The 18,833-nt window shown below is 39.7% G+C and overlaps 1 protein-coding gene across 8 annotated transcripts in view; it reads left to right on the forward strand.

Annotated features, from left to right (window-relative positions):
- Positions 1-18,833, forward strand: part of PCDH15 (protocadherin related 15) — an 821,537-nt gene that overhangs the window by 770,945 nt on the left and 31,759 nt on the right. For all 8 annotated transcript variants that reach the window (XM_055808474.1, XM_055808447.1, XM_055808438.1 and 5 more), the window contains 2 exons: positions 3,511-3,599; positions 15,518-15,694. In XM_055808474.1, coding sequence (XP_055664449.1) covers positions 3,511-3,599; positions 15,518-15,694 — 266 coding nt within the window. The remainder of the gene's footprint in view (positions 1-3,510; positions 3,600-15,517; positions 15,695-18,833) is intronic.

The raw sequence follows: 18,833 nt of genomic DNA on the forward strand, positions 1-18,833 counted from the left end.
ACTTGGTGCAGTCCCAGAAACTATCAAAGCTTAATTTCTTTAAAGCCTCTATAACTTGATGGATTGGATTAATATTAGCATAATGTCATAGGGATGAAGTGCATTATCTAGTTCATGAGAACACTGTCAAATGATACAGATGATAGCCATAATACTTGGTATATTGAGTTATGCAGGAATTCAGCAAATAAACATAATGTATGATGTCCTCATGCTTGACCTCCCAAAATGATAGGGCATTCTCATGCAATTTATGCAGTAATGGTATATTAAAATATAGCCAGAAGGTATCGACATTAAAATTAGAAAGTGAAGTATGTCTCATTAATTTATAGAGGTATCTTTAGGTTGTCTGAGTGAGTGATGATGAGCAGTACACTCTGTTTTTGAGGAAGGTGTGAAAGTTTAGAGTAGCTGTAGATACAATGACAGACTGACACCATTCCACCATGGAAGTTTGGGTTTGCACTCAGCATGATCCATACGTGAAGATCCTTTCTAACTAGACTAAGCTGTTCCTGGGCTTCATCATTTGATCAGAATTTGTCCTACTGTCACCGTGGTGTCAGGTTCTCACACTAGGAGGTGTTACTCCTTTCAATACAAGCTCAAGGAGTGCACATAGATGAAGGAAATCAGTTTAATTACTCACATGCAAAAGAATAAGATGCGACAGAAGAAGATAGGCTTACACTGGGAGGAGGTCTAGGGAAAAGAAGTGTGGCAACACCAGAGGGGCAGTACTGGGAAGAACCTGATCAGAGCAAGGTATCCTCCAGAACTGGGGCCAGGAGGCTTCCTCAGAGCACTTGCACAGCTCTGTGAGCAGCAGAAGCTGCCAAATCCATTGGTAAAATGTCTTCATGCTGTAGGGGACCGTCAGAGTGAAGGATATCGGTCTGTTCCTGCTGACTGGGACTGGCAGGATGGCTCAAGTTCAGACATCTGTGGGTCTACAGTTTGGTTCCATGCGATGGAATTTCCCTTTTTATCTTCTGTGAGATAAAAGAAAGAAATAAGAAATGACGTTTTAAAGTAAGTTTGCTGTCAGTAAGCACTTAAAGGTATTAAGTAAGTGTGGATAGTGAACATTCACTATGATATGATCTTTAATCAAATGTTTGTTGGGGTTTGGAGGAGGGTCCCAAGGCCCCTTCCTCATTGAGCTGTCAGCATTAGCTACTCCCAGGAATCCATTGGTGCTCTACAACAATCAAGACTGTAGGCTCTGCCTTGTTTGCTTTCAAAAATTGTGAAGTACCTAGCGAATGAAGCATGGGATCAAAGCGATGTTGCTTACAGGCTAGTGGTTATCAACAATTATATGTTTTCCCTGCCTCAGCTGAAGACTTCCAGTTGGTTGTGCTGCTACTCTGATTTAATGTGGAACTTGCCTATTCCCAGCAATGTGTTCTTCAGCTACTTATGGACATGAGACATCTGAACTTGCTGACTTCCAGCCCTATAATTGAGGCTGGTGCCTGCTATTTAGGAGCAGAGCACCTGGGTGTATTTTTTTTCTCAGTAGACAGGAAGTAGCAAAAGCTTTTAAAGGAATGGTGGGTTGGGTGATAACTGTGCCCCAAAAACCTTGCAGAAAGCAGTGATGGTGGTGCCTCAGGAGTAGCCTTGGCTTTCCCACACCTCCCACCTCTGCCCCAAGCATGCTTCTGTCTCTTCTCCAGTGGAAGGGAACAGTTTTTCCCAGCTTTTGTTACAATGTAATTAAATTGGACTTAGTTCCTCAACTTAATGCTATTATTTATAATTGAAAAATGGAAGCCTTTACAAGTGTGGACAGAAAGCAAGTTAATGTTACTATAGTAGCTTTAACTTTTTATTGACTTTTATTGAACACCCTATTCTACTATACCTTGTTATGAATGTGGGTTTATTTGTATTTTTGTATATGAACAAGTAGTTGTAATTGTATTACAATTATATCAAAAGAACTATTGCCTTTTTTTAAGTGTTACATTTATGCAGTAGTCGGTACGTAGGGGCATAGGGGTTGCTTGAATTGGTTAATGTAGTTAATTCTATTAATCTGATCACTGCTTTAGAGTTCCTTTCAATGATCTTAGTCTAAAATTCAGTTTGAGTTCATTATAATTCAGTTTTTCTTACACAGTAGTCTGTACGTGCTGATCAGTGTATCTGATGACATTTCAAGAACATTTAAATATTTAAAGTTAAATTAAGCTTCAAAGCTGGTGACGCAGTGTTTGATGTGAAAGTGTGTATTATTGCTTGCCTGCTGAAGTGCTTACAGGGCTCAGGCTTCTCTTGAAAATCAGGGGTTGGTTGTTTGTTTTAGAATAGAATTGGCTTACTCTCATTTTTTAATGTATTAGGTTTAACTTTGTCCTAATTTTCCAAATTTACCTCCAGAATCCTCTACAGGGAGTATAGGTTTGGAGTGTAATGTTTGCCATCAGGTCTATATGGACATAAGCCAAGTTTTAGGAAACATTTTCTCCACTAGTATGGGACAGTAACTGTTCCTTTCACAACCTAAGAGGAGGTTGGCTGTGCTAGTGAAGAAAGAGCTATTAGAAAATGAAAAAATATTTAAAAGGGAGCAAAAAGCATGCAATCATTTCACTGGAAGGCAGCCTTTTCCTGGGATAAAAATAGCTTCAGGAGACTAGATCGGGAGATGCGCACAGCGTTTGCCATCTCTGCTGAATATGAAGCATGCATGTAGTCCCTTGTGCATGCTGACCGTCCAACCTGCCATTGAGAAACAGAAGAGTTACACTGTGGTTTTGTAGCAGAAAACACTAGTGTGAGATACTTGCTCTGAGGTCAGTCTGTTCTTTGGTGGAATCCTGGAATTTTTTATTTATTTATTTTATTTTTTAAACAAAGCACACAAGTATTGGGTGTATTAGAGAGAATTTTTTTCTGGCATCTTAAAGAAAAAAGTTAAGTTGTAAAATGTACATGGTTATGTACAATTTTATGCTATATAGAGGGAGAAGCTTAAAAAAAAAGGAGATTCAAATAAAAACTTTCACTGATAAGTTCAAACTAAATGGACAATTTCCTCGGTGATTTTCTAAAAAAGTACCATTGATTTCGTTGAATTAATCTTGTATTTGCATTTACCTTGGTGAAAATTGCATATCTCCAAGGTTGGATATTCCTAGTCAAGTCATAAAAAATACCAAAATGCTAAGTAATTTTGAATATGGCACTTGCAAGAGCAGTGATTCTGTAAGTAAAGTCTAAGCTATGAAGAAGAGGTTTCGTAGTCCCCACCTTAAAAATCATTAATTCTGATGTAGTCCTGCAATTACAGCTCTAGCTAAACTTTTGCCTGCTGTTCATTGGTTTTGGCTGCCAAACAAAGCATGTTTTCCCAGCTCTTTTATTCAGAATTAGAAGTGAGAAATCCATCTATCAGGACATGGCTGTGAAGGCAGGAAAGTAATTATTCCATTCTTTTTGTATCAGGAGTATGTAATGCATGGGAGCGCCAACTGAATTTCACTCTTTTGTTTCCAGGTCTCTGTGGTCAATCAGTTGGACATGCAAGTCATCGTCTCTAATGTTCCTCCCACCCTTGTGGAACAAAACAAAGAACAACTCATAGGGTAAAAAATTTATTTACTCTACAAATATCAAGACAATTCCCTGGTTTTGTGTTGAGATTCAGCGAGGAGTGCTCCCTTTATGCCATGATCTCCCTTTTTGCCAAAAGACTTGAAAATGAGAAAGCAGATGGTTTGATGGGGAGCACAACTGCCCCCCCTGCCCCCAGCTGGCTGGACTGACAGCACTGGCCCCTCCAAATCCGTATTTTGCTCGTCCTCTGGAGATGGCAGAGGTACAGCACTCCTTTGCTTGTGCATTCACCCACTTTGCAGACTGAAATTTGCTTCAGAGCTGCCCCTAATATAGACCCGTAGTGGAGCCTCCAAACACTGAGCACAGAAACTGCAGCTGTCAAAATCTGGGATGTAAATAAAGCACATCTCCAAAAGGCTGGGGCAGCATGTCTCAGTGAGCTGTATTGCTTTCTCAGTGAGCTGTATTGCTTCACTGTGATTTTATTTGAGCAACGTGGCTGTAAGGGAAAGCAGAATTTAGAAAATTTATACTGGTGCAATTAATACCACTAACATCATTACATGACATTTTAATTGCAAAAAACTGGTAACAAGGTGTCATTATTCAGGCCTAGCAGGTATAAAATGTTGTGATGGGGTGGGGGTGGGGGGGGGTGGTAATTGGAAACATTAATGCTTTGCAATAAAAGCAATGCATTTTACTATACTGGAAGACAGCTACAATCCTTTTGGTCAAGTATGTTTTGTTAGCACTCATACATCACGACATCATCAGCTTCCAGGACTCGGGTTTTCACTTGTAGCTTCTTTTTGTAAGACAAGGACAATTTTCTGTACTTTGTGTCATCAGCCATATAAACATTAATTAGGCAAGATGGGAAAGTAAATACTATAGAAAATAGTTTAAAAACAATCTTTGTACTCTTCTGTCACTTTAATCGGTGATGAATGGCATTTCTCAGATTTCAACAGGTCGGTTCCATCCTGACTGCTGTCATACCTTTACTTCACAGAAATTGAAATACCTTAGGGTTGACGATATGATGACTCACTAGAAAAGAACTGTGCTGTGTCTAAATGGCTGATGTCTTCACTGGGCTAGGAAAAAATATCAATGGATTTGCTTCTGGAGATGTAGGATATATTCCCCTTCTCTCTCTCTGTTTTGAGTGAGGTGTAAGTTTGCTCTGATAGATTCTAACATCAGAAACACTAATTAAGTTGTTCAGGCAATAGCCTATGTTCACAGGGACTCCATTTCCTAGAGCTAAGAATAATAAAGGAGTCTGCTTACTTAACACATAAGGTTTAGCTTTCCAAAAGTGTCAGGCGTTGGTGTTGGCTGAAGAGACGAAAAAGAATGTATCTTTTAGTGACAGTAATAGAAGTTATTTCTGCTTTCCTAAGCCTTCAAGTTCACCTTTGCGTGTTGCACTGTACAAATTCTTCATACTGTAATTTGTGGCCTTCCTGGGCTGCTGTTATCTTGAGTGGAGAGGATGAACACGTGTTCTGTACCATGTGTTTCTACGTGGCATAGGACAGATTTCATGCTAAATTGGACTTAGGCTGTGTTTGAGAACCTCCCAGTTTTGTAGTATCCTGGAGCCACCACAAAAATACAGAGATCTTTTACAGAAGGTGGTTTTAAATCAGGGTGGAATAAGCCTGTGTCGTGGGGCTGAGAGTGTGAACGCTACAATGGGTGACATGGCAAAGACAAGAGCAGATAGCGTGTGGCCCTTTCACCATCCCTGCAAAAATCTCCTTTTGCAAACACTGGAGCAGCTTGTTTCTAGCTCCCAGCAGGTCTCAGCAGTGTTCAGTGCCTCAGCAATAAATTGTGCCATAACCATACCCTCACTCCTCTCCTCTGGGGCCCAGAGGAATAGCTGGCATATCCTGCCAGTCTTGGAAAACAGCCCAGAGCCACATTCCTCAGTCTCCGTTCTCAAAAAAACTCTTTTCTGCCAGGTTGGAGTCTTTTAAAACTTGTTTCATGCTGTTCTGGCCCTTGTGCGTGGAAGTCTTTGACAGATGCGTAAATATTTCACAGTGAATGAAGCTTTTGAATGAGTACAAAAATAAAAAGTACAGCCAGGTTTTGAGTTCTCAAAATTAGCTTGGGAACTCTTTACCTTCATGAACAGTGTAAGGCCGGCTAGTGAGTATAGCATGAGAATTTCACTTCTAAGGATAAGCATTAAGGACAACTTTTGCCAAAAGAGATTGCATTAACTTGTTTTAAGTTGTTGCAGTCTTTACTAAAAATATTTTCAGAGAGCAAAAGTCTCAGAAAGAATTTTGTATATGTGTACCTCTCTGTTTCACAGAGAAATATATTTATTTAATTGCTATCTTCAAACTTCTTGGATTTTCCTCCTGAAGCTTGAAAGATTGCGCTCTCAATGTTTTTGTAAAGGCTTTAATAATTCATGCAGGACATACAAACAAAATAATAGGAATTTGTGATTTTTCATGCACTATGTGGAGGATACGACCACGTGTAAAGGGAAACCAAATAATTTGGAGACCTTCTCAGGCTAAAGTACTTTTGCCCCAAGAGGTTTCTGAACCATTCAAATTATGCACCAATTTATAAAATCAGAACACTTTGTATAATTCATTAACAGATTAAAAGACTGTATCATTAACTAAATTAGGCACTACAGAGGTTATTCGGCTCTTTCTCCTCTCTTTTTGGCACTGGAGTAATAATAAATATTAATCTCTGAAAAATATAGTATTTAATACCAATTGCAATACTTGGTGATGGGGAATGTTCGGGAAGTGTGTAGTGATTTTTCACAATAAAATAAATAGTGATAGAGACAACTTTGGAGAACAAGTTGTTACAGATTCTCCTCAGCTGCCTGTAATTTTCACTTGAGAGTGGATACAAGGTATTAAGAAATACATAGTTTAGTTCTTCCACACTGCAAAGGCTTACTCAGCAGAGCCCCGAGATGTATGTTGGTTAATGGTCCAAATAAAGGAAGCATACCATAGAAGAAAAGATTTAAAACATCACTGTCTATTTGGCTTAGAAGTTTGGGCTTTTTGAGGAATACAATGGGTATGTCTTCAGCTGACATTTGTGATAGTGTTGTGATCCTTTGCAGTCATTCAGTAAGCACCTTGGGTTTCCTCCAACTGCTTTAATTTCATCAACAAGCTTTTCATATCCTCTGGACTGCACATCAATGTCAGATTTGCTATTGCTCTCACCCACTTTAATTATGTCTGTTCAGATAGGTCCATTTACGTCCGCTACAGAAGATGACAGAGAAAACAGCGTGAGGCTTAGTAGAAAATTCAGTGTGTGTTCTGCTCCTTCAGAAAACTTGGTGAAGGCAGACGACACGGTATTCTTTAAATAAAGCAGTGTTTGTGAGTGCTTAGTTTGTTGGGCAAGGAACAGCATTTCAACTAGAATAAAATAGCCAACTTCATGCTCAGAGCATTTAGTTCTTTGGTTTTCACGTGACTGAAAGTTAAACCTCTAGCGGAAATTAGATACGCCTCATTACCACGGAAGACTTGTGTTTCTCTCATTCCGTAGGTAATAGAAATGTCTTGTGAATTAAGTGCTTCTTTAGATGGCAAATCATTTTCTCTGAAACAGTAATGGAGCAGCTGAAAATGAGTACTCTGAAATACTCCATAGACATTTCTCTTGAAAAGGCTGGATTTGCCCTACAGCCTACAAAATGGAAGCAATGCTGCTTAGGGAACTCTCTTTTCCCGAACTAGAGCTAGCCCAAACCATTTGGGCATCATTTTTAGTGGTACTGCTACTAGTTTTTGAAGTGTGTATGCTTTCTGAGCCAATCAGGTGGGTAAGGAAAACACATTTAGCTACACTTGGACTGCTCTGGAGTTGTGGAAGAATGATATGAGTATTGTCCTCTCAGTTTCAAAAATGAAATGGGATTTCCCATGTTCTTCTTTCCTCCAGTAAAAAGTAGCCTGGAAAGAACAGAGCTTCTTTTCCGTCCATATGAAGAAAATCTCCCAGTGGTGGTGTAGGAATCTTTCGTTGGGGAAAGAGAGTCTGATGGAATCACCTCATACTGCTAATAAATGTGCATAGATACCACAATAGATCATTGCTTTATTATTTAATAATAAAGCAATGTAATAAGCATAATATTTAAACACTGAAATCTTGACTTCCCACATCGAGAAGTTTCTGTAATTTCCTGTATTCTCAGTGTGGTCTTCATGGCAATTCCTTTTTTTTTGTATTTTGACTTCATTACAGACAAATCGTGGTGCCCAGATTGGGGCAGAGGTAGAGATCCCAAAATGCTTGTGCTAGCTGCGTATTGTGGGCTTTAGAGCCTGCTTTCCCTCTGTGTTTTTCTAGCATTTTTCACTGTCCTGGGCTGAGGAATTTAGGTGCATGCAGCCTCCTGTCCAGACCTGCCTCTGGAAATGGAATCCAGTTGCAGATGTTCTTGGATACCCACTTGATCTTCTGGATGTTCAAGTGTATCGTGAGTATCTTAATAGAGGTTATTCCCTACCTTTCAAGACAAAAATTACTGGAAATAGCACATGTTCCAGGGAACTTTTCTTCATGTGTATTTTGGCCTGTTATAGGCTGCAGTCCTTTAATACCTTCATGCTTATAAAAGAATGGGGCAGTTCCATAGTTAAGGAAAATCCACATTCAAAAACTCTAATGCCATGTAGAACTGACCAGTCAGTTTTCAACTAGAAAATCCAAATGTAAAATCCTGTGCTGATCCTCAGAGATATACTGAGTGAGTGTTTTGGAATACAAGCGTTCAGCCTGCTAACATATAAAGTTGAATTTCTCAAAGTGTCTGCTCTGCTTTGCTGCATAGAAGCTGTGGTCTACTTAAAAGAAACGTCATATATTATAGCAATATATATTGCTGTAAATTATATATCATAATATACATCTCATGTACATTGTACATCGTATATAATTTTATGTACAATCATAGTATACGAGATAATAATTTTATATATAGGGGCTGGAATGCACAGTCCTCTCTTCCACAGGGAAGTGTTTCAGAACGTGGATGATTTCTCTTTGGTTGTGTTTTGCTGTTGACAATATAGCAAATGATGTTTTCTAATCTCAGTTTCAGAAGCCAGTTGGTGGCATTTAAAAGGGACAGCTGATCTGAGTGCTTTACGTGGCACTTGTGTATACCGTTGTGTTTTATTTCTTTTTTGTTAGAATGTCGGTATGCTCAGTAATTGGGAGGATGAGTGAATGTCTCTGAAGTGTACCATATTTATCAAGATGTGACTGTGTATAATGAAATGAGGTGTTATCAGGCATCACTGTGATTCCAGCATTCTTGGTACTTTTAGTAAAGCCAGACACAAGGATCTCTTGGATGGGCTGCCTTAAGAATACTTGTTTGGAAATGCAGTGCCTCTGAAAGACTCTTGACTGTATTAAAATATTCAACCTTAGTGCACCAATGGGATTTTTTTCCTCCTCGGTCCATGAATTGGTCGAAAGTGAGCATGTCTGCCCTGCTGGATGTAGATGCAATATATAAATCACTCAGACTTGTTATTTTTCCCATAGGAGAAGTACCGTTCTGTTCCTTGCTTTATGATTTTTGCCATGTAATTGCTGAATTAAGCCTAATTACAGGTGACTGAACTTTTTGTGTATTGGGGTGGTGGCAGTGAACTTGCCGTTAAGCACTCTTCACAGCTAGCACTTACTTTCCTCCCCATTATTAAATGTTCTGTAGTCACAGGTACTGCCATAACTGCCTTGTTCTTTGCCTCAGCGCACTCTGACACTGTTATATGGGTTCATTTTGCTCCTGGCCTTTCGGTCCACCTCCCCTCTGCCGTTTTCCCTTTCATATCTCGGCACTGTAATGTTTCATTCTGAATTATGTTGCAAAATTAGTAAATAAATCAATAATGAGACTAGAGGGACATTTGCCACCAACTGGCTGCATCATATTTCATATCCACCCTACATTTGCCTTTGCTTGGAGAACACATCCTGTAGTTCTCGCTTTGTACAGTGTTTAACAGAGCCTTTTCCATTTCGTAGCTGATCTTAGCCTCCCTCTGGTGTAATCAGGATGATTAATAAGTCAGCTACCTTTATTTTATTAAGTTAGGTAATAGAGACCAAAGCTTATTCATCTCCAGCTTTTCCACTTGCTACTTCCACTGCCAGCTGGGAAGCACTGGTTCAGCGATCTCCTCCTCCCCCCTTCTCTCAATAATACTGAATGTTGTTCTGTTAATGGATTTTCTCTGAAGTGCTGTAATGCAGCGCATGGCTTCTCAGATAAAGCTGTAAACTTCTGCTTTATTCTGAAATTGCTTACTATTGCAATAAAAACCCTTTTGTGCTGAGATCTGAAGATATGTCTTCTGGGTCAAAGTCAAGATGTCTCTGTGTATTACTCTTCGGGTGAATGTAGCGTAATGTTCCTTCTGTGACTGGGAAAAATTATACTGAAAGTTGGAGTGCGTGTAGGTTTTTTGGAGGACAGGATTATGCATGATGAGCACAAAAAGAAGAAAAGAAACTTTAGCAATATGTAAGAAAGCAAATTTCCTTTATGGTGTGCAATCCAATATGTTTTTATAGGATTAGGGTAAGTAGGTATAAAGACATTGTCTCAGGGTTGTTTTCTAAATAATTTAGATGTTATTATATGCAGAGTAAATTGGCTCAGTGGTGCTCCTGCCTGCTAGACACGTGCCTTGTGTGTGATATAAAAGTAGAAATAAACTTTGTCAAAAGGCTATTTTTTAAAGAAGGAATAGTCTTAGGCTTGGAATAAACTCTAGTTCTGGCTTCTTTATTCTACACTGCAGCACAAAGCAGGCTGCCTTAGCTGACTAGCAGGGGTTTCTTGAGTTGTGTTTGCAACTCAAAAGCAGCTTAGCATCTCTCCAGAGGCCACCGTAGTATAACCTTTCCTGTGCTCTACGTATGTTGTAATAAGGCATCTGGGAGCTGGGGCCCAAGTGCATCACCCCCCAAAGCTATCATCAACTGCACAGGAGGGGCTGGAATTGGTCCTTACCTATCTGTGAAAATAAAGTTGAAAATCCAGCAGTTTAATTGTCAATTACTAACCATGCGAAAACTCACTACAGCCAGAATTTGGCTGAAGTTGAGCAGAATTGACAGTGTACTCAGGTTAAATGAAACACTTGAAAAGTCCGTACTGGCAGAGCTAAATTCTCTCATCTGTGCGTTGTTGCCAAATTTGCTTGCATTTCAATTACCTACAATATGAATTTGCTATTAATTCTAAGTTACTTTGGGGAGATAGAATTTTCAGTGGAGGAGCCAAAGGTTATGCAGGATATGTAGTCTTAAACACTTGCACCTATAAGGCTATGGTACCAGTTATTTCAGAGTCCTGAAAGAAAGAATAGAATACCTTCTTCCCCTCCCCCCCCATTTCCTAAAAGTATTTTTATGTGACTCAGAAACATAGCAGGCTAACAAATTACTAAAGAACTGAAACATTTCTTTCCCATAGAATTTTCTGATAAGAAGATTGTGCAGTAATTAAATCTCAGGCAGTGGTGAGGATCTAAAATGTTTTGCAGATTGAATTGTTTCTTTTGCCCGTGTGCTGATTCAGAGGATATGCATACAACTTTGCAATTCAGCTCGAGGATATAAAACTACTGGGATGCTGTAGTGCGCTTTCAGGCTGTGTCATGCATTTTTTCCATCAGGGACAATGGAGGGTCATTAAACCTTGCTGCTGACTTTCCAAATCTTACACGATGACTGTTAGTCTAGTTGAGTTGCCATTGCTGTTGGGCTCTCGTGCAGCGGATCCCGTATCTCCTATTCTGAGGTGAATTAACTGACTCGTGTGAACGTTCAGGTTAGATTGCAAAGAAGCTTCTAAGTGGTCCTTTACATCTTTCCCAGTAGCAGGACCTGTCACATGCTGGGGCACACATCTGGCATGCCAGATTCATGCAACTGTAGAGAGAAAGCAGCACGATGCTGTGGTGCCAGGGTGCACCCCCTTAATTTAGGGCCTTCTCTGCCTCTAACAGGGTGCAGCAACTTTGCCCTGCCATGCGGCGTGATGCCTCAGGTGTGCGTATCAGCCCATGGACATAGTGCTGAGTGTGGCTCAGGAACGTCGTGCCTTATCCCAGATTTTGGGTTTTGGTCTGCTGTGTTAAGAAACGTTCTGGGAAGCAGAATGCCACTAGCCAAGGGACAGCTCAGCAAACCACTGTACCTGTATTTTTTTGCCTTTCCGTTTCTTTTGCATGTAAAGATGAAAAAAAGTTCTCTCTGAGTTTTCAGGATATTTAGGGCTATGTTATGTCCTCAATGACAATGAAAATCCTCTTATCCTTTGTTTATTTCACTGGTGTCACTGATGAGAATTTGGAAAGCAATATAATATATAATGAAGATGCACTGGGAAGTATTTGTGTTCATTACGTTATGTCTGCAGAGCTAAAATGGAACTAAGAGCAGTAGGGAAGTCTTGTTGCCTTAAGAGGCAACAACTTAAGAGTTGCTGGTTCTATCCCTCATTACACCGCTGTTAGGAGGATGGTATTACCGTTGTCACATTAACAAGTGACAGACTAATTTTAAGCTAAATTTTGCTGATAAATACGGTAAAACTGCAGACACTGTTGTTATTAAAAGTATGCATTTTAAAAATTGGTTCTTGGGGGTAGTACTACAAGCAAGTGGCCACTTTCAGTAGAGCTTTAAAACACTACAGTGTTTTCAGCATCACAAGTTCAGCTGAATTACTTTTAAAATAAATCTACAGGGAACTGCCCTATTTTAAAGTGCATTCTTTAATTGCTACTTTTCAGTCTTCAGCGCATTTTTATTATATATTTGGACCTAAACACTGCAATTTGTGTGCCTCAGATGAAATACTACTGTCATTCCACTATACTTTGTGGTGTTTCCTGCAATGTCAGTGAAAGCCAATGGCTGCAATGTGTACCTGTTTCTCATAGTCAAAAATTTTAGTCACATTTTAGGCAAAAGTATTCTCTAAGGCAATGGATTTCAGCAAAAGCCATACCAGGAATTTTTGAGAAAAGGGAATGTTGTTACCAGTTCTAAAATCCAACCTTACAGGGCATTTCTGTCTTGGATCAAATAATAGTTTTGTGCAAGGAAACAAACGCATCACCCCTCCCTGCAGCAACAGAAGATTATTGTATTCTAATTAGGAAGGTAAATCTTTTATATATTTGGTCTATCTGAATCCTTGTGCAAAATGCTATTCTAAAGATGGTTATGGTTTCTTTTAGTCACTTACATTCATGTAATGTTTGGATGGTTTTTTTATAGCAATCTGCATATCCCAGATTTGTTCTGTCAAATTTTACCTGGGAGAATTATTGTAACTGAGGCTTCTGTGACAGGTTATCTCCCTCGCTGCCAGTTACGTGCGTGCCAGAAGCAGAGATGAGTAGGGTTTGCCATATCTGCAAACAACAGGAGTGCTTGTTTATGGGAAGCCAGTCAAGTAGCAATGTGTCAGATGATCTGTATTTTTATTTATCCTACAAAAATGTCTCCGCACTATGGGTATATGTGTGTGTGTGTGTATATATATATATATATATATATATATTCACTGCTAGTCTAGGACCTGGGTCTGCCGGACTTGGATTTTTCAAAATCTTATGGAAAAGCTTCTGTTTTAAGGGCATGCTAAACTTTTACACAAAGAGCAGAGAAATTGGATGGATAATGTGAATCAGTGGTCTTGAAAAATTATGACATGGTGATACTGCTTTGACAGCATTACTTTGAAAATCTTGTGTCAGAAAAAACCAGCAGCAAAATGTCACCTCAGCAACTGCAAAAGATTTTGTTTAAAACAAGTGATGACTTAGCCATTGATGTTCTTTTTTATGAGGACTTTTTATTATCCTCCTCTTCACCCTAGTGCATCCTTGACATATCAGGCAGCATGTTCCCTCCCATTCCCCTCCTTTTGCCTCCTAACTCCGCTATTGCTTTCTGATTTGAAATTTTGATAATATAAATTAGCTCAGAAGGATGTGTATTTCCACATAACTCATAGATCTGATCGAGTGTTTAGACTTTCAGCTTCTCTTATTTATTTCTCCATACTTCTTTGCCCTTCTATCCAGGTTTGATGATATTTGGGTTTATGCCTTTGTTTGTAAAACTCTCCATTGGCTTCAGCTTAGCCTTTCTCAGTCCGTTTGGAAGCCTCATCACACCACTAGCAAGTCTGTCTGTATACAAAGACGCTCCTCCCGTTTTCTGTGAGCTGTGTTCTGTCCTTGCCCAACAGCCACGGTGAAAGCCCCTCTGATGGCAGTGTCTGAGCAGCTTTCCATTTTCCTTCTGGCTCCATCCATTCTTGGGAGAGTTGGGGTCCCCGCCACCTTGGCTGCCAGCCCCAGCTACGGTCTTGGTGGGAGTACCAATTCTCCTGTTGCACACAGAATCTGAAGGTCATCCAGCTGAGCTGTAATACTTGTAAACCTCCTTTTTTCATTGGATGCACAGTGCAGCAGATACAGAGAAGCAGTCTGCTACAGGTACTCAGCAGGTTTCATAGGCCCCACTAGAGTAGTGGACTAAACAAGGAGGAAGGAAAAGAACATATTTTTAAAAAACTTTATTCAGGTCTTGTCTGTTCTAAAGCAGCTTGTTAGAGCAATAGTGAGTTATGTTTATAACTTTGCATAAACTCTCCATATCTGAGGTACAGGTGTGCTTGCTATCTGTGCAGAAACTTCTCAGGTGTTCAGTGAGGTCCTTTCTCTATCAGTTTGTGCTGCTGAAGGCATTTCAACCTGGCATAGGCATGAGTATTTTTTTGTTTGTTTATTTGGAGGAACATTCTAGAAACAGCCATTCTACCTTTGCCTTTTTGAATACTTTAAGAATAACGTCACATTTTAAGACTTCTCCCATAAACGGTTCTGCATGAAAAACTGTAGAAAAAATACGAGATTTTGAATTTAGAACAAAGGCTTCCAAAAGTGCATACTAAGATGGCTGTGGACATTCAGTTGTCAAAAATAAAAATGAAGTGGGTATAATATTCAGTAATAAAGTTAAAGAAAATTGATCATGACAAGAATTGATAAAATGACCAGTAAATATCACCTTATCTAATAAATTTTAATTTCTTAGAATTGCATTTATCTCTTGCGTTGACACATTTCAATTTATACACATATCTGCAGAGTGTGCCATTCTGTGCTCTGGCAGCATCTAATGAATCCTTCTGTTTGGAAAAAAGAACAGATTTGTTTTGGTTTATTGCTGTTATGGCCTTGTTATCTTGGGCATAGCTGCTGCTGAATTCTATCAACCTGTCTGTCTTCTGCTTGTAGAACTTATGCGGTTTATTTTATTTTTTTCCTGTGGTAAACATGTCAGCTTGATATTCCAAATTTCTTACGGCTGTACAACTTGCTCATGCCTTTTGGAGTAGCAGGTGTTCTGGCACCTGATATGTTGTGCAGTATTGGAGGACCAAATGAAATATCCTACTGAAAATGGTTGAAGTAGTAGTTCCTGTGGGTGAAAATTTATTGTATGCACCCTGTGTAAGGCTGGAATTGAAGAGTTCTGAAAGTCATATAGCTTAATAAAAGGATGGCAGGGATTTTTTTTGTGAAATATAGATGGTGTTTCCCATGAGCCATTTAAAACTCAATTGATGTCATAAATAGAGTGATCTAGACTTAAGGACACTATTTCTGATGACCTCTCCTAACACTGCTAAGCTTTTCCCAAGAGTTCAGCATTTAAGAGGTTATATTGGAGCAGAGATTTTTTTAAAGTGCTCTGAAGGTTACCATCCTTCTAAGCCTGTGGGTTTTGTCTATTAGTATGTTGTTTGAGCTGTTGTCAGTCTTGATCAGCACAAATAAATCACTGCAGCTTTCTGGCTTCATCTCATCTTTAGGATTTTGGAACGCTATGTCCAAGATCAAATTCCTGGTGCGACAGTTGTGGTGGAATCCATTGGTGCACGGAGATTTGGGGATGGGTACTCTGAAGAGGATTACACCAAGTCTGACCTCATGGTCTACGCAATTGACCCACAAACAAACAGAGCTATAATGAGGAATGAACTTTTTAAGTAAGTATATTATTTGTTCTTCTTCCTATGTTTCTATGGACTGTTTGGAAGCCTGTTGGTCTGTCTCTGTTAGCAAGTGGTTCGACATAACAGGAACAGAAAAATCTATTTGAAGCAGTTGGTGCGTGTCCCTGCACCTCTACCCTATGTGCAGCTTTACTAGGTTTAGTCCATTCCCTTGAGCTGAATGGCCCCAGTTCATGTAATTTAGACATTGTGGCTGTGAGAGCTTGTAATATGTTTGGTCCGCCCTGTGGAGGAGCTTCCATTTTAAATTCCTCTGAAGGAATTTACTTTCTATGTACCAAAACTTCTCTGGGATCTCCAAGCAAGGGGTTTGGTGCTCCATTTGTTGACCTTCAGGCTTTCTGCAGTTTCCATTTGGAGCTTGTCTCTCTCTTTTCATTTTTGTGGAAACCAAAGGAGAAGAAGAAAGGGAAGGGGAAGGAAGAGAGCTGGTGTGCACCCTGTCTAAAACAGATACTGGGGCATGACCCAGGTGTACATCTCTGTGCAGGAAATCAGTAGTGCTTGCAGGTGCCCAGTGGGATGAGCAGACAGATCTGCATGGGCCCATCTCACCAGCTGCTAGAGGAGATGAGCAGTAGTAGACAGGACACTTATATTCATAATTTGTTTTGCCTTTTCAATCAACTTCCAAATTAGCAGTTAAATGCCAGTGTCACATGAAACATAAGAGACAGCTTTTTATTAACTCATCATACTCACAGTGTTGCCTGTGAACAGGCCAGCTCTGGTCACTGCAGCAGAGCAGTTTGGTAGGGTACCACTCTGTCTGGGCTTCTGCACCTTAGCAGAGCTCGGGTGGGATGTCACTCTGGCACACTGCTGCTTTGGGTGTCAGCAGTAACTGCTCTCTGCCTGCGTTAGAAGAGAAGCCAAAGATTATGTGATTAAGGAAATGAAAGCAAGGTAATTTCTTTACATGGTTTTTCTGAGTCATCACTAGCGGCAGGTAGGTTCTAAAACAAAATTAGTATCTCAACCCATGCAGCTGCCAATGCATCAACATGGCTGTAGAATCATTTTGTTAGAAATGGTACTTTTGTGTTTCAGCATTATGCATATGATTTAAAACAATGAAAATGCAAAACAGGCTCTTTTTCTAACACAGCCACCATCTTTCGAGGGTTTTCACACGTGTTTCACCCTTGTGTTTGCTTTTTATCTTGGACAGACTGTTCCAATGGGGTACAAAGCAGCAGCCTAAAAATCAAATGGCTGTGAGCCATCTCAGCGGACTGTGATTAAAAAAGGGCTTGTTCTCCCGAGCTTTTATTTTAGTACAGATGAATTATAGCATACTAAAGCTCTGCATATATTCAGAGTTTATAGGTTGGAAAAGATCACTGTGATCAGTCTAACCTAGTATAATAAAAACCATAGGAACTCCCAAACCTAATTCTGCTTTGAGCCTGTCTTTCAGCAAAGCAACCGCTCAAGAAAGTCCAATCAACTACAATCTTTGGTTGTTATTGCACAGTAATTATTTTTACTGTCAAAAATTAGGTCTTTTTCCTTTTTTTTTAATTTGTCTAGATTCAGTCATAGTTTTATTATAATTTTGGGTGCTAGACTGAAGCTTAAAATCGCTGCTTTTACTTCCTCGTTCCCACCAAGCTCTAGGCTTATGATCACATCATTCTCTTAATTTTTTTTCATGAGTTCCTTCACCTCTGCACTCTGGGCTATGTTTTAATCCTTTTTATCACTTACAGTTTTCTCTGAACCCTGTCCAGTCTTCCAGCATCACTTTCTGAACTAGGAATATAAAGATCTAGATGCTGTTTAGCAGCAGCAGCTTTCAGAGTGGTGGCAATACAGCCTCCTTCCTGCTAGTGGCTGTTTTTTGGCTGTAGGTATCTCCATGGTCGTAGTTTTTTTAGGTCTCAGTGATGCACTGGGAGTATGTGTCCACTTTCCACTGCCAGAGCTGCTGATCATTCCCGGAATGGGGTCTCTGTGATTTTGTTCCCAATTTTATTCAAAAGTGGAAGTGAAAATTAAGGAAACCTGACATAAAGCCAGCAGAAATCCCTGATAACCATTTTCTTTTTTTTTTTTCTAAGGAAAAGTGCCAGTAAATCTGCTTGCAGTATTCCTGTAACTGTTGTACCCCAACCCACTCCCAAAATTAGTCTCAGTAATACGTATCTTACTGCCTTACACACAGACTATCTACTGATCCCTCCTTATCATTACTTTTCCACTTTTAACAGTTTGTAAATTCGTTGTGGCCTGTGTTTTCTTCCAGTCGTAGCCAGTTTAGAATATGGCCAAAGTGGGATTCCATTAGAAATGCTTAAGGTCAAAAGGACATTTTTTGGTACTGTCCAGGTTCAAGAAATGTACATAACCGTGATGACAGCTGACAGAAAATCCTGACACCCTTTTACTCCTCACCTTGGAAAGTTCTCTGCAAGTCTATTATCAGTATGGGAAAGTGAGCTAGTGTCCATGCATGGAGGCAATTAGCTTTTTCAACTCCATAAAGGGAACCTTTTTCTGATGCAGACTGTCTTATTGGTCAGAAAATGTGTCCCTCTTCATTTTGGTGCCCTGTGAAAATACAGGAACATCCTTCTAGGGATGTTTGTGTGTCCAGTGAAAAACACAGAATAGAACAGAGGTAAAATAGAATAAAAAGCAGTTTTTCAAAAGTGAAGGGAAGGTTATTCATTTACCTGGTCTGCAAATGTATGGGGTATCAGCTTAGAAGCAACCTCATTGAAATGCTCGGTGTGCTTCAGCTTTTCCTTTCTTTTATTTCCCTCCCCACCCCCCCCACCCCCGCCCTTTCTCTCTTCAAAAGCTTTTAAATATTTAAATCAGCAAAATGCCAGGGAATGCTTTCCTGGCTTTAGGGTAGAGGTGAGTAAGCGTCAGCTTACTAAAGGAGAAAAATGATGTAAGAATTTTTTACCTTGACATCAGAAGTTATCAAAATTTTGCTAGCAAGTGAGTAAACCTCAAGATTTGGCTCAGCTCAGGTGCTTACCCAAACCTACAAACAAATTCCTTCTGTGACCATCATTCCTGGAGTTTTGACCTTCAGAGGGATGGCTTAATGTACTTCCTGCTACAGTCACAGGACACTGTAGCAATGGTTGCCCCCTCA

This window comes from Falco peregrinus, chromosome 1 (assembly GCF_023634155.1).
Source record: "Falco peregrinus isolate bFalPer1 chromosome 1, bFalPer1.pri, whole genome shotgun sequence".
Lineage (NCBI taxonomy): Eukaryota > Metazoa > Chordata > Aves > Falconiformes > Falconidae > Falco > Falco peregrinus.